Source organism: Suncus etruscus, chromosome 14, assembly GCF_024139225.1.
Source record: "Suncus etruscus isolate mSunEtr1 chromosome 14, mSunEtr1.pri.cur, whole genome shotgun sequence".
NCBI classification, from domain to species: domain Eukaryota; kingdom Metazoa; phylum Chordata; class Mammalia; order Eulipotyphla; family Soricidae; genus Suncus; species Suncus etruscus.
The window spans coordinates 18,602,177-18,618,948 of record NC_064861.1 but is presented as its reverse complement, the minus strand read 5'-3'; the positions used below and the strand labels follow the sequence as shown (position 1 = coordinate 18,618,948).

The 16,772-nt window shown below is 40.2% G+C and overlaps 1 protein-coding gene across 1 annotated transcript in view; it reads left to right on the top strand.

Moving 5' to 3' along the window:
- Window positions 1–16,772, top strand: part of SH3RF2 (SH3 domain containing ring finger 2) — a 126,158-nt gene that overhangs the window by 62,169 nt on the left and 47,217 nt on the right. The window contains exons 2-4 of the mRNA XM_049786901.1: window positions 2,861–3,130; window positions 8,730–8,825; window positions 11,255–11,578. Of these exons, the coding sequence (XP_049642858.1) occupies window positions 2,861–3,130; window positions 8,730–8,825; window positions 11,255–11,578 (690 nt within the window). The remainder of the gene's footprint in view (window positions 1–2,860; window positions 3,131–8,729; window positions 8,826–11,254; window positions 11,579–16,772) is intronic.

Below are 16,772 nucleotides of genomic sequence, written 5' to 3'. Positions count from 1 at the left end.
GGAATTATTCATAGGGTACTCAGGTGACCATTTAGGATGCTGGAATAGAACTTAGGTCAGTAGCTTGCAAGGCAAAAGCCCTATCCTATCGCTTCAGCCCTGCCAAACACCTTTTCATCTCTCTGATCACAGCTTTTTAGTCACAAGCTGTTGTAAGAAATAAAATTTATGATAGCATGTTTGGCAGTGCCTAGCCTATAGTAAGAAACCCTCAATAAAAACAGAACTACTGACATTATTATTAAGACATCAAGGCAGAAGGACTTTGACTCCTTTTTCTTTGTGCTGTCACTCTTTCCTGTCTGTTCTTGTAAGTGCAAAAGAACAGTGCAATAAGGAAGATGGAGCTTTATTTAAATCTAACCCTCATTTTCATTGCTCAGAATGGCAACTAGAGTGCCTGCAATCATGCCTACATTCAACAACAAAGTGAAGGAAATGAAAGGAAAAAAAATCTGTCTCTCTTAGTAAGGACACATCCTAAAAGTTCCTTGGGCCTATAGGCTAGAACTTAGCTTCCAGTAGACCTAGAAACTGGTGTCTGTGTTCCAGTTGATCTTGTAGCCAGAAAAATGTGGTTAATATTACAAAGTAAAATTGAGAAGGAATGTGAAAGAACATCTAATTATTCCCTGGAATACTCTACCTTACAAATGTAGCAAACTGATTATTGTCCATAATCCTCTGTGCTCAATCTGCTATTTCTGCCTATTTCTCTTACAAAAAATATTTTCTCTAAAAATGATCTCATTCTACTCCACCTTAACATATTTTCTTCCTAAATGCCTCACATATCCCAGCTTTCTCATTCCCCAGCTTCATTCATTTTCTCTTTGTATTTCCAGTTCAAATAGACAATTCAGCTAGTTCATTATGAAAAACACTCCTAAGAATACTTTTTTTTTTAATTTTCAAAACTCGCCACTTGGAAATAACTGCACTTCAAAAGTTGGTACCCTGTATTTGCCCCTAGTAAGAAATATATACATGTGTTTCTTTATTTTTCTTTCTTTTTTTTTCCTTTTTCGGTTTTTGGACCACACTCAAAACCACTCAGGGGTTACTCCTGGCTCTATGCACAGAAAATGCTCCTGGTTTGAGGGACCATATGGGACGCCAGGGGATCGAACCTCGGTCAGCCTTGTATAAGGCAAACGCCCTACACTGTGCCACTGCTCCAGCCCCTATCCATGTATTTCTTACTAAAATTTTATCATATTTGCCTTGTATGCAGAATCCTGGCATCACATATGGTCCCCTGAGCCTGTCAGGAGCGATTTCTGAGCATAGAGCCAGGAGTAACCCCTGAGCGCTGCCTGGTGTGACCCCCCCCCCCAAAAAAAAAAACAAAAAAATTTTTATCGATCTGTTTTTAGCCTTTTCTGTTTTACTTACCAGTATTTATATAAAGATACTAATGACTATATACCAGTCAACATATTATGACTCACAATGTTGTTAATTATAGAGAAAAATCATCAATTTTAATAATTCTAGGTTGTCATTGTATTGGGTGTACCTCATAATTTATTCAACCAATTCCAATTATGGTCACAACACTGTGCTAATCCTCCTAGTTCATACATCTTCACCCACTTGATGCCTAGTTTCCCAAGCATGAGCTGTGTTCCTATGATTTTCTGACTCCTGAGAGCATTTCATTTGTCCAGGGACCAGCATAAAAATACCAGCACTGATCAATTTATCTCTTAACCTTCTCTCTGTGTCCCTAAATGCTTGCAATTCTTTTTTAATTGCACACTCTGACTACAAAGTCTTTTAAAGGCTGAATTCATAGAAGGCTTTGAAGAGCAAGACTGCACCCACAGGAGGGGATGCTTTTACTCTATTGCTGAGAAAAGTACCATCCTAGGTGATCTTGAAGGAATTGCTATCAAACCTATGTTACTAGAACTTTCCATTTGCCAGACTGACTTCAAGCAAGATGAGTGAGGCCATTTCTGCATGGAGAAACCATTTTCAATTGGACATGGGGAACAGAGAAAGTCAGGAATGCACTTGACTAAAATAATTATTTCAACAATTGATTTGCCAATTGATTCTTTAGTTAATTTTTTTTAATTTGCTGTGGGTTTTGACTAAATGTTTCTTTGCCTCTGTTGTGCTTCCCTATAATCCAAACACACCCTCTCTAATATTTTATAGAGATGGCAAGTGTGGTTGGAGCAAGCATCTCTTGAAGCAATTTCTGTTTTCAAGGCAGTTCCACTCAATTTCCTTCCCATTAGCACCAGAGATAGGCAGAAGTGTTAGCATTAGACCCTATTAGCAAGGATGATGATCAGAGATATCATTTATTCTACTCCTTGTACCAAACAAAATGCTAATGCATTGTGAATATTAGTTGTACCCCACAACTACCTCTGATGGGATAGGTCTTCTCCACTACCCTGATTTATATAAACATACATAATTTATATAATGATGACAGTTTCAGAAACACAAAATATCTTCACCAGACCCACACAGGGGAGAGAAGTGGCACCAGCATTCAAAGAAACTAGTATTCAGAAGTCAGAAAGAACTACTGATTCGCTCAAGTTCACAGAGTTGGGGTGTCAACTCCAAACCTCTAATCACTTCAGAGACCACAAACCCTAGAGTCAGGTGGCACCTGTTCAGACCCCATAGCTGCCACTTCTCAGCTGGACCACCTTCTCAAGGTACTAGGTTGCACTAATGGGAGTAATAATTGAATGTTGATGTGTGAGGTCAGACGAGATGATGCATGGACACAATACTCCATAGGAAGTGCTCAGTCGTTCAGTATGAATGTGCTGCCTTTTGCTCCTCTGGTTTCCAAGTTAAGTGCCTGTTTTATTGGTCTGTACCCCTGTAGGTGCCACGGGCAAAGGCCTTGTACAGCTACCGAGGGCAGAATCCGGGGGGCCTGAAATTTAACAAGGGCGATGTCATCCTCCTCCGGAGGCAGCTGGACGAGAACTGGTACCAAGGGGAAATCAATGGAGTCAGTGGCATCTTCCCCGCCAGCTCCGTGGAAGTCATCATGCAGCTTCCCCAGCCACCTCCACTCTGCAGGGCCCTCTACAATTTTGACCTTCGGGACAAGGACAAAAGTGAGAACCAGGACTGCCTGAGCTTTTTCAAGGTAAGGTTTTGGAGAGCCACAGAAGTAACCTTGTGAATGCAAAGAGACTGCGAAGAAACATGGGTTTGTATATGTAATACTTGCTCCTTTTTTCTTAGATGCACCAAATATAGACAGTATATATATATATATATATATATATATATATATATATATAGAGAGAGAGAGAGAGAGAGAGAGAGAGAGAGAGAGAGAGAGAGACAGTAGACCCTTAAATCACATTTGTTCCTTTGGTGTCTTTTTGTTACAATATTGATGAGAAGAAAAAAAAAATCTAGTCAAGATTAAACCAGTGTTATCCCAGGACCCACTTTAGTCATTCACCATTTAAGTTAAAATCAGTTTCTGGGGCCGGAGAGATATCATGGAAGTAGAGCGTTTGCCTTGAATACAGAAGGATGGTGGTTTGAATCCCAGCATCCCATAAGGTCCCTCGTGCTTGCCAAGAGCAATTTCTGAGTGTAGAGCCAGGAGGAACCCCTGTGCGCTGCCGGGTGTGCCCCCCCCCCAAAAAAAAAGACAAAAAAGACAAAAAAAATCCGTTTCTAAGAAGCTCAGAAGATAAGTGAGGACTTGCTTAAATGTTTCAATATGTGCATGTATGTGCAAAGGATGGGTATCTTATTCAAACTTCAATGACATGAAATCACTGGAGAAGCATAGTGACATACATTTGACTGGAATCCTTAAGTTTTTCTATTGCCACTGCAAAAATAAGTAATCACTCATTCAGTTAGTCAACAATCACTTTTGAATCTTCTCCTTTACAGGAGCAGGGCACACAACCTCAGCAAATCACAGACCCTCACACAGAGAAGTGATAGAAATAAATATGTGCCCCCCCAAACTGCATCAATTTGATGGCATGTACTACAAAACTTCATAGTGTAATAGGCATTCATGATGACCAACGTTTTTTGTTTTTGTTTTGTTTTGTTTTTGGTTTTTGGGTCACACTCAGCAGCGCTCAGGGGTTATTACTCCTGACACTACACTCAGAAATTGCTCCTGGCAGGCTCGAGGGACCGGGATTCGAACCATGTCCTTCTTCATGCAAGGCAAATACCCTACCTCCATGCTATCTCTCCAGCCCCATCATGATGGCCAACTTATGATCACCTCATTCCATTGCTTTTGTAGTATTCTATTTTGTTGTGAACAATATATTCAAAATGCTCCCATCTCAGAAAACTCATGTAGCCTTTACACATGGAAAAAAAAAGCCTTATAAGATATGTGTTCCAAGCAAATTCATGATCCTAGGGTTTTTAACCTCTTTTATTAAAATGATTCTTCTCCACTTGTAAGTGATGATGTGTCTACTAAAGTCTAGTCTACTTACTTTGTCTATATTTTGTATTTATTATTCCCTAAGAATTCAAGTGGTCTCAGAAAATAAAACTGAGGAGTTCTTTGCTACTTGTGATAAGTATATCAAAATAAGTATATAAACTTGACAGTATTGTAGTAACTCAGAAACAGTCTTGTCTAAAACATTATTTGACTATACCTGGAAGTGAAATATATCCAGATTCTCTCAATTAGATAACCTAACCAGCCTCCATATTTTGAAATAATTTTCATTACTACCTTGGCACCACAAAGCATATCCTAAAGATGGTCTCTTTAAGTTCAAACCACAAATATTTTCACTATTATACATCCATTGTTGCTAGAGAATTCCATCAGTATTTATTATTTACTTTGAGTTAGTCAATAGGTGCTGAGCTCAAAGTACAAAATAGGAGAAAGACTTAGGTATGAAGTATCCACTTTTTTTTACCCTCTCTGAAAAATCTGAGAACTAGAGCACTCCATCCAGTCCAGTCATTAAGCCAGTTCAAGATGGTCACTGGGGAAACATGGTGAGTCATCATTCCATCCCTATTGTCACAGAGCTAGCAATGTAGTGGAAAGTACAGATTCATAAATAGGCAACTATAACAAAGGAACCACAAAAGCAAATGTGATCAATTTTGGAGAGATGACTTGCACTTGGAAATATTATAGTTTTCCTAAACACAGCTTGTCCAAATCTTTCCTCCAAGAGTACTTTCTCTCTCTCTTTCTCACTCTCAGTAAATGGCATAAGGTATGCACATATTCATTTATTTATGCTCACGAATGCACAAGCATTCAAGAAATCTTTATTATATAACTTTAAAAAAGAATCAGTGTATGAGTTACTGAGGACACAGACATGAACAAAACAGACACAGGTCTTGTATAGTTAGAGTTACAATCTGATGGCTAGACCAACACTAACGATATTATCATCTATACATGTGTAATTAAAATTGCAATAAAGTAAAAACAGTAAAGGCTGCACAGAAGGACAATGCATTCATGAATTTAGGTTTGGAGTTATCTAAAATGCTGAGGGAAGCGGATCAGAAGAAGGTCGAAAATATGGTGGGTGAATATTTGCATTTAGATTGATAAGCAAGTATGAATGTGGGAAGGTATTCCTGACATTTGGGAAGGCATCCCTGACAATGGATTTTTGATTGGTTCAAAAATCAAAGTGTCCTGTAAGGTCACATTTCTATGAAGTATGATAATAGGCAATATTAATAAAGAGTGCTGATACAGTGAGGTAGGGTCAGATTAGAAAAAGAAGATTCCTAAGGAAAGGAACTCCAATATGATCATGGCAGGGGTGAGTCCAGAATGAGTCGATAACCCTAATAACCTTGATGACAAATACCAAAAGATAATAATCACAACATCTTAACCCCTGTTTATCCAGTTCATCAATGACTAGTGCTCAGCCACTCGCCTTGTGGATATGAAAGGATAGAAAAGAAATGTTTCTGCCTTTTTACCTGGAATCCTGTTTAAGAAGATTCCTTCCATAATCTGAAATAGTCCCTGCCTTCTTTTCCCTTCTTAAATAAAATGGTTTTGTTTTGGTGATGAGCAACCCAGAAATACTCAGGACTGACTCCTGGCTTTGTGCTCAGGGATCATTCCCAGGAGTCAGGGGACCTTTTGGGATGCTGGGAATAAAACTGGTCAAAGCCACATCAATGCCAATGCCTAATAAACAGCAGTTTTATCACTCTGGTCCCCATTCAATAAATATTTAATGAATAAATAAGGGGAATCTTTTTCAGATTTAGCTATTCAATCTCTAGTCCCTTGTTTCCAGCTTTGACTTTGGACACCCTGCAGGCCTGTACCTGCTATAACAGAGCTAAGAGTCAAACAAGACTTCTTGCAACAGGCATCAAAACACTTTCTAGGCACAGGAAATGTTGAACAGAACTTGTGTTCTTTGTTGTACCTCTGTCTGCTTGGGGAAAAGATTTTGCTTAAGTCAATACTGCCACATATTTAGATGTTCTATCTTCATAAAAATGAATTTGGAGTAAAGTTTGTGAACCTAGATGCTGACAATAATTGCATCTGTGTTAGTGGTAGTTTTTTCTTTATTTTGCTTAGCTATATATTAAAATGTTTCTACCCCTCTACATATGACCTTTTGTAATAAAAATTTTTTTATAATTTTTATTTTGACCAAAGTGGTTTACATATCTTTCACAGTAATATTTTAGGTACATATTAACAATGAATCAGGGGAATTCCCATCACCAAAGTTGTCCTCCCTCCACCCCCATTCCCATCTTGCATTCCATATCCCCCACCCTGACCCCCGGGCTGTTAGTATAAGTAGTCCTCTCTGTATCTAGCTTACTACTTAGTGATCATACAACTGTTTGGTCTTGATGCCCTCCATTATTTCCCCCTCTATTTGAGAGGCGGAGCTAGATAGTTCAAATTATGTGGTTTTGTTTGAAGAAAAGAAAAGCAATAAAATGGGGTAAAAATCAAATAAGCTGAAAATGGGTGGAGTACTTCTTTTTTTTTTTTCTTTGTGGTTTTTGGGTCACACCCGGCAGTGCTCAGGGGTTATTCCTGGCTCCATGCTCAGAAATTGCTCCTGGCAGGCACAGGGGACCATAAGGGATGCCAGGATTTGAATTGATGACCTCCTGCATGAAAGACAAACGCCTTACCTCCATGCTATGTCTTTGGCCCCGGATGGAATACTTCTAATCTAGAGGCTCTCAACCCCAGTTTGAGAGAGGAAAGGGATAAAGGAAGTGAAACACCACAACAATACAAAAGGAGATATCAAATAAAAAATCCAGTGAGCACTATAGCAATAAAGACAAGCACCACATAATAACCACGGTCCTGAAATAAAAACATAACAGAGCGCAAAAAGAAAAAAATGAAAAGAATTAGAAATAATAACTAATAACTTCAATATCCAAACCAAAACAAATAAATCAAAAAATATATAAATAAATAAAAAAGATTATTTTGTGCTTTGTTTTGTTTTGTTTTTTTAATTAAAAAAAAACACTTTTGGGGCTGGCATGGTGGCGCTAGAGGGAAGGTGTCTGCCTTGCCAGCACTAGCCTAGAACAGACAGACCGTGGTTCGATCCCCTTCCGTCCCATATGGTCCCCCAAGCCAGGAGCGACTTCTGAGTGAATAGCCAGGAGTAATCCCTGAGCATTACCGGGTGTGGCCCAAAAACCAAAAAAAAAAAAAAAAATCCCAAAAAAACCACTTTTGGGGGCCAAGTGATAACGCAGTGGTAGGGCGTTTGCCTTGCATGTGGCTGATCCAGGACGGACCTAGGTTTGATCCCCAGCGTCCCATATGGTCCCCCAAGCCAGGAGCGATTTCTGAGTGCATAACCAGAAGTAACACCTGAACATCACCTGGTGTGGCCCAAAAACAAACAAACAAACAAAAACATTTTACTGAAGTCTGATACATTAAATGTTAAATTAATTCTGAAGAGTTTTCAGTATTAGAAGAAAATTCCTTCTTCTTTTACCAAGCAAAAACTCAGTTTCCCTTCAGTCTCCATCTTAAGTCTTTTCCTTCAGATTATATTAAGTGAACAGAGGCCAGAGCAATAGCACAGCAGGTAAGTAAGGCATTTGCCTTGCCTTGTCGACCTAGGTTCGATCCCTGGCTTCCAATAACCTCCACCAATCCTGCAGGAGTAATTCCTAAGTGGAGACCAGTTGCACTAGCATACTGGGGGGTAGAGGAGGGAGACATAGGATGCGTACTGGGAACAGGGGCCGAGGGAGGACAGCACTGGTGGTGGGACTGCCCCTCATTCACTGTCACTATGTACCATAAATGATGCAGTGAAAGATTTGTAATGCACTTTGGTCACAATAAAAATAAAAAAATAAAAAATAAAAAAATAAGTGCAGAGCCAGGAATAACTCCTGAGCGCCACCAGGGTAGCCTAAAATATCTAAAAATATAAAAATTAAAATTAATTAAGTGAACATCCCAGCTTCTGCTGGTGGTTAAATATGAGAAACAGTTCCAGGTATTCCAACTAGATTTCATTGATCCTCTTTTTATTTCTACTCTCCTTGTGGTGTTGCTGAGATGAATGCTGCCCTTTATGGAGAAAGATCACTTTAGTAAAAGATTTAGAAAGTGAATGGTATAAGATACCTTTCTGGGACCAATACCAGCTTGTTCTTCAGCCTATTCCCCACAAAGCACTGTCACCAGCTGGAACCTCAGTGTAACCATGAGACTTTCTCTCTTTCAGGATGACATCATTACAGTCATCAGCCGAGTGGACGACAACTGGGCAGAAGGCAAATTGGGAGATAAAGTTGGCATCTTCCCTATCTTGTTTGTAGAGGTATGTGAATTGCATGTCTTCATTTGATCCACTCTTCATCAGAAATGTGCGTGCACCACACAGATCCAGAGACTGTGGGGGGGGGGGGCAGGGGAGAGAGAAGAAAGAATTCTATTGGCAACAGTCTGGCAGGTTGAAAACTGGCAGACTCGTGTCCTCACAACAACCATCTTGCCTGTATGATCACAAGTAGGTGTTTGTTTTTAATAAGGAAAGAACTAGAAAGGTGAGCGATGCACTGGTGGGCATTGGAATGAACAATAAAATTGTGGATTGGTCCCCTGAGGTACTCTGCATCTTCACTTCAAATGTAAACAACATTATCAGCTTTTGAGGGAAATATTTAATAGAGAATAAATCTCCTTGTTATCTTGATCATTAAGCTTTGGAGCAAAGATTTTGAGGAACAAAATTTTGTCCTTAGGGCTGGGTGCTGAAAGGAAGTAAAATTATATCATATCACTTTGTAATACCCTTTCAGTAACAATATTGCAAACCATAGTGTCTAAAAGAAAAAAGGGAAGGGAGAGAGACAGAGACAGAGACAAAGACAGAAAGTGTCTGGCATAGAGGGAAACTGGGGACATTGGTGGCAAGAAATATGCACTAGTGAAGGGATGGGTGTTGGACATTGATCATTGAATGAACAATGAATAAATGAACAATGTTGTAATTATGATCAACTTTGTAACTATGGTGATTCAATTTAAAAATGTTTTGTCCTTGTCTGATATTGATCTTTAGTCTGTTTTAATCTCACTATCAATTTATTTTTATTTTATTTCATTGAAATAAAACTTCCTGCTGCAGTAGACTTTTATTTGTTCTTTTAGGGATTCTGACTTAAGGAAAAGCTCTAGAGTAGATATGAAAAAGCCCATTTTCCTTTCACAGCATTAAAAATTTCTTTAATCGGGGCCAAAGAGATAGCATGGATGTAGGGCGTTTGCATGCAGACGGATAGTGGTTCAAATCCTAGCATCCCATATGGTCCCATGAGCCTGCCAGGAGTGGTTTCTGAGCATAGAGCCAGGAGTAACCCCTGACTACAGCCGGTGTTACTCAAAAACAAACAAATAAAAAATTTTCTTTAATCATGAGTAACATCTTTCTTCCAACTTGTTAGCTTGCTTGGTTTGGTTTTGTTGGGATATACCATCATATTACTTAAAGGTATAGAATAAGAGAATGGTGCAGGGATGAACGAATTTAAAGGAAGCAATAGTCTTTTTTTAATTCTTTTTACATTTGGGGGCCACCACACCCAAAGTTGATGAGGGGTTACTCAGACCTGGATTGGCCATATGCAAGGCAAGAATCTTACCCTCTCAATAATGTTGAGGGTTCAAAGGACCAGGGCATGATATGAAGCTTACCTCAAAGAGTGGTGAGTGCAATTAGAAAAATAACCACAGTAACAACTATCATGAATATGTTAATGAGCAAGAGAAGTAGAATGCCTCTCTCTCTCATATAAGCAGAGAGTGGGGGAAGAGAGTGAGGGGGGCATAGTGGTGGGAATGTTGCACTGATGAAGGGAGGGTTTTCTTTTTATGACTGAAATTCAACACCAAACATGTTTGTAATCACAGTGCTTAAATAAAGGTATTATTTTTAAAAAAATTTTAAAAAGAAACCTACCCTCTGTACTACCTCTCTAGACCAATAATCAATAATCTTATCATAAATTCAGGGTACCAAGATTGGAGCTATAGGTCAAAGGACAGAAATATGTGCTTTGCATATGGGGTCCCCAAGTTCAATCTCTAGTGCCACACAAACCTGGGCACCACTAGCAATACACTCTCCTGAGGCCTGCAAGATATGTCCCATAACCAAAAATAGAAAATAAGGCAGACTCAGGATCCCCAAGGGATTTGTTCACTGGCTCACATAGTGCATGTATGAACGTAAGCAACATCTCTCATTCATGACTCATGTTTCCATCCAGCAGGTTGGAGCATTCAGCAGGGGAGCCAGCAGAGAACAGTGTGTACCAGTTCCCTGCCAATAGTAGCCAATAGTCTAGTGGAGGAAGTGAGAAAGTAAAATATATGTTAGCTTTGAGGTGAAAACGCCATGACAGAAAGCTGGGAACACAGAGGTGCTAGAAAGGCAGACCAACCAGAGTGGGAATGAGGAAGGCTGAAGAAGGAGGGCATTCTACTAGGTGAAGAGTTGGAAGGTGGCGATGAGAAAGGGGTAAAGAGAGTGCTCCACTCAGGGAATTGTATTGTGGCCTGTCCACCTCAGTCAAAGAGAAAAGTTAGGAAGATTTGTTGATACAGCAAAGTAACTGGAATCTATTAATAATAGGCAGCCAGTGACCAAGGAGTACAGATGAGATGGAGGCATCTAAACAGGTGGAAAGTCACTACAGACATTAGAACAGGATGACTAACTTCTCTCGGGACCTTTTGTCTCTTCAGCCAAACCACACTGCAAGACATCTCCTAGAAAAGAACAAAGGCCGCCAGTCATTCAGCACAAAAAGTCTGTCTCTGATGTCCCCCTCCTCCAGGGGCAAAGAGGCCAGCATATCCACTCTTCGAAGAGGCTCTGGGTCCAGGAGGAAGGGGCCTGGACAGTTTTCCATCACGACTGCCTTGAACACACTCAATAGGATGGTCCATTCTCCCTCGGGGCGCCATATGGTTGAGATTAGCACCCCAGTGCTCATCAGCTCCAGCAACCCCTCTGTGATCACCCAGCACATGGAGAAAGCAGAACTTCCTCTTAGCAATCTGGGGCAGGTAAGGAACAAACTCCTGGGATGAGGTGATTTGGAGTGGGGCAAGTGACTGATGCCATGTTTCGTGCCTTCTAATATATGACATGGTGTATTCTCATAACCATGTCAAATGTTTTGTGTCAACACTGAGTAGATGATCTGCTTAGAGCCACTTGTGAATTGAGTGTTATTATTATCTTGATTTTATAGATGGGAAAAACTGAAGCTTTGAAAAGTAAAACAACTTGAGAAAGGCAACTTTCCCAAGCTGTCTTGCTCTCTCATACTGAGTTGGGATATAGTCTCAGCTCTAGTCCTATGAGATTATTTTTCAGAGAGGACCTAAGCATCATCAGTTGAGAATCTTTGCCCAACCTCTGGAGCAGTGTTAGGCTTCTTGTAGAAAGGGAGAAAGAAAAAAAAAAAAAAACAGAAAAAAAGAAACATTGGGTTACTGATTGCATAACTAGAAAGAACCAGTGAAAATGACATGATTAAAACTTTCAAAATGGCCACAGTAGAAATGTAATCAAGTGCATTTCCCCCAACTATAAAGCTCTATATGACTCCACATGTCACACACCCCTTAAGCCATCCTTTGAATTCTTATAAGGAGCATCTTCTTAGACACAGCCTGAAGTGCTGAGCACAATGTATGGTACATACTCAGCACACAGTAAGCATAGCTCTCAACATGGATAAGAAGCCAGGTCGCTGAATCACCAGCTGAAGGGAGATCAGTTGAGGAGTGGTCATGGCATTTCAGAAGCAAACTAGTTCTCAGATATTTAGACTGAAGGGCACTTGAAGAGATGAAAGGACAGGAGGGAGGCGGCAGAGCAATGAAGAGGCTCTGCACATTGGATGTGCAGCTGAAAACGCTCCTGAGAACTGGGCAGGTAGTAACTTGAAAGGACAAAACTCAATTTGCACTGGTGCCTTTTTTTAAGCTGTAAATCTTGTCTTTAAAAATAAATCTCTATTTTGGGATTAAGTGGTTTAATTGGACTTTAATCCCTTCATAACAAGACAAGGAGGAGGAAGTCAAGAGTTGCTCAAAGTTCCATATGCTGGCTTAAAAGAAAAATCATGGTAATGCTTTATATCTTCTAACAGTTTCTCTGAGGCTGACTACCCGTATGATTCTGCCACTCAACACAAACAGATATACACATTTTCCCTTCAGTATAACACAATACTTACATTAAAAACCCTAAAATTATCTTCCTATACTCACAATCCAAATACTTTTCACAAATCCATACACTCTGTGCCCTAGGTTCTCCTTCAAATATACTGCACACCTGTGCATGTACATATACATATTCTCTGTCTCTCTGTCTGTCTCTCTCTGTCTCTCTCTGTCTGTCTCTGTCTCTCTCTGTCTGTCTCTCTCTCTGTCTCTCTCTGTCTGTCTCTCTGTCTCTCTCTCTCTCTGTCTCTCTCTGTCTCTCTCTGTCTGTCTCTCTGTCTCTCTGTCTCTCTCTGTCTCTCTCTTTCTCTCTCTGTCTTTCTCTCTCTGTCTCTCTTTCTCTCTCTCTCTCTCTCTCTCTCTCTCAAATGAGGGCTAAGTAACAATTAGTCCAAAATGATAGTCTTTCAGAAACCATTCCTTAGATACAGATGTGGCTCAAGAAAGTCCACTCCACAGGGTGTTTACTCGTCTGAGAGCTGACCTCCCACATAATTTAGCCATCATTTCCAAGTGCCCTGAGACAAGTCTTCTTCCTGGTCTTTCACTTCATCTATGGACGCTAAACCACAATCCTAGTGGAATTCAGAATAAGGCGTATCTTTGGGGTTGGAAGAACACTACAACAGGGAAGGTGCTTGCTTCGAATGTGGCCAACCTGGGCTTGATCTTCAGCAGATGGTCCGGAGCTTTGCCGTGACTGATTCCAGTGTGCAGATCCAGGAGTAACCCCTAAGCACTGCCAGATCTAGCCCCCAAATAAATAAAAAACTAAAAATCTTAGGGAATCAAAAATTTTTTTTTGTTTTTTCGGGCCACACCCGTTATGCTCAGGGGTTACTCCTGGCTAAGGGCTCAGAAATTGCTCCTGGCTTGGGGGGACCATATGGGACACCAGGGGATCGAAATGCTGTCCTTACTTGGCTAGCGCTTGCAAGGCAGACACCTTACCTCTAGTACCACCTCGCCGGCCCCGTGAATCAAATTTCTTAGCAGTCAATTGCTCAGTTCCTCCTTAATCACTATCATGTACACTTTGAGAGATTTTTATAAGAGAACATTTTAGCCTTATAAAATAGCACATGTATTAAAGATGAAAGTAGGGTCTAATGAGCCCTGAAGACATCAGCTAGTCTCAATAATTACCCTCTCATGCACCAATCTAATTGCAGTGAGAGCCTCATTCTAGTAAGTACCTTACTCCCAAGTCAACTGTCAATCACAGATAGTCTTTTATTGATCCATACCCTTTGTAGTATGTCATTCTTTTTTTTTTTCTTATGTCACTCTTAAATTTTTCCGAAAGGAGCCAGATAATATAGTGGGTAGACCTTTGGGTTTTATGCAGCCTATCCCAGCACCCAATATGTTCCCCCAAGCATCACCAGAAGTGATCCTTGAGCACAGAGCCTGAAGAAAGCCCTGAGCACACCACTAAAAGTAGGGCCTGAAGTCGTAACTCCATGGTAGGGCATCTGTGTTGTATGCATGAAGCTGTGGGCTTCTTCCCTGATTTAGCTTTATATCACCAGCTACCCATGCACTATGGCTGTGATCCCTAACGTCACAAATGTCTGACATGAGACGCATTTAAACCAGGTGTGTGTGAGCACCACAGTCCAGAGTGTGAACCTTGGGGCCTAAACTATATAGCACAGCAGATAAGACTTTGCCTTGCATATTGCCAGTCCTAGTTCAATCCCTCACTTCCCATATGATCCCCAATCCTGCCAGGAATGCAGAGCCAAGAGTAACCCCTGAGCACCACTGGGTGTGGCTCAAAACCCAAAAAAGAAAAAAAATGTGACCTTCAGCAAGCCACAACCAAGTGTGCAATTCCCAGCATTACCATGGACAAATAATAATAAAAAAATAATGCTTTAATTTAAATTAAATTTTAATTTTAATGTTAAAATTCCGATTTTAGCATGGCCATCATTCCATGACCACATGTTCAAAATGGATAGTAAGTTCAAACAGAAGCTCACAAACCTGGTACATGCTAAAGGGAGTTTAATTTCCAGTACACACACACACACACACACACACACACACACACACACACACACACACACACACACCAGCACTACTGAATGTGGCCCCTATTTTATTTTATTTTATTTTATCTTATTTATTTCAGGGGTATTGGCCACAACCAGGGGTGCTTTGAGTTTACTCTGAGCACCACTTTGAGCTCAGGAATAACTCCAGGCAGTGCATAGGGATCATATGGTTATGCTGGGGACCAAACCTAGATCAACTGCATGCAAGGCAGTTGCCCTAGCCGCAAACTATCTCTCCAGTTCCATGGCCCCTAAAGATGGGAAATTTTTCTTTAAAACGTTAAATATTCAGTGTCCATATTTGTAGTATAAATACATATATGTTCATATGTAGTTGATTTGTTTAAATAGGACTCAAATGAGATAGAAATCTTGTTTCATGCTGATGTCTCATATTTCTTTTATTGAAGAGAATCCTTCTCACATTCTTTCTCATTATGCCATAAAGAAGCTGAATCATTTGTCTTGAATTCTCCACGTTCCAGATGCGTGTTGCGTCTTTGCAATGTAACTGGCATGTCCCTCCCTCTCCTTAGCTTTCCTAGTAGAGCCATAGATTTAATTAGCCTCAGGCTAATTTTCTTATTTTTTTAATCTAATAAAAACATAGATGGCACAGTCCAAAACACAACTAGGCCATATAGCATAGCCATTGGCCCACTGTAATGCTATAGCTGCTAATACTCATATGTTAAGACACACATGATTCACTCAATGGAACAATATAAAGCCATAAGAAGGATAGTGTGGTGCATAGTATACATAGTATACTTCATAATGCTTCTTTTCCATTGTTTATTTCCATGACTTTTAGTATATTCACAGAACAGTGCATTCATGATCACCACAATTAGTTTTAACATTTTAATTATTCCAGAGAAAAAACTTCACCTACCTCTCAGGACACTAATTGACTTTTTGTCTCTATCACTTTACCTATCTGTGCAATTATTATAGGTAGAGTCATATATTATTTGATTCTCTGTAGTTCATATTGTAGCATGCACCACCATACTATCCTTTTTATGGTTCAATATTGGTCCGTTGACTGGATCATGTGTGGCTTAAGCATCAGGCTATATCACTACAGTGGTCCCATGGCTGTACCATATGGCCTAGTTGTTTTGTGGTCTGTGCCACTTGTTTGTGTTTGTGTAATAACACCCTCTGACATACCTTCCCCCCAAAATATCTAATGAATGATACATTTCTCAGAATGTGTCCTCATTATTAGTAATGTAAGACTCTTCCACATTTTTATCCATTCATCGATAGACATATCTCTTCATAGTTAGCCTCTTCTAAATAAGGTGGTTCTGAATATTCGTGTATGGGTTTTTGTGTGGACATGAGGTTTTTCTGAATGTATAGACCTAGAAATGGAGTTAGGGATCCAATGATAACTCAGTTTAACTGTTTGAGGGGCTGTTGACTCCCTTCCAGAGTGGCTCTATCATGACCCATTCCCACCAACATGAAGAAGGGCCCTAGATTCTCCACCTTTCACCAGCTTGTTACTTTTATTCTAACAATCCTAGTGACTATGTGTGATATCTACTGTGAAATTTGCAGAGGGAAGTGGGTTTGGTTTATTTGGGTTTTTTGTTTGTTTTGGGGCCACACTCGTTGACACTCAGGGGTTACTCCTGGCTATGTGCTCAGAAATTGTTCCTGGCTTGGGGGACCATATGGGATGCCAGGGGATCGAACCGCAGTTTATCCGAGTCTAGCGCTTGCAAGGCAGATGCCTTACCACTAACACCACCTCTCTGGCCCCGGGATGTGGGTTTGGGTTTGGGGACTATGTTCAGGGATGACTCTTGGAGGTACTGGGAACAATAGGTGATGGCAGGGATTGAGCCAGGCTCTATCATAAATCAGACAAGCGCCTTTCTCCAGTATTATCTCACCAGCCTTTCCTTTGTGGTTTTTGAATAGCATTTTCTTAATACCTAACAATT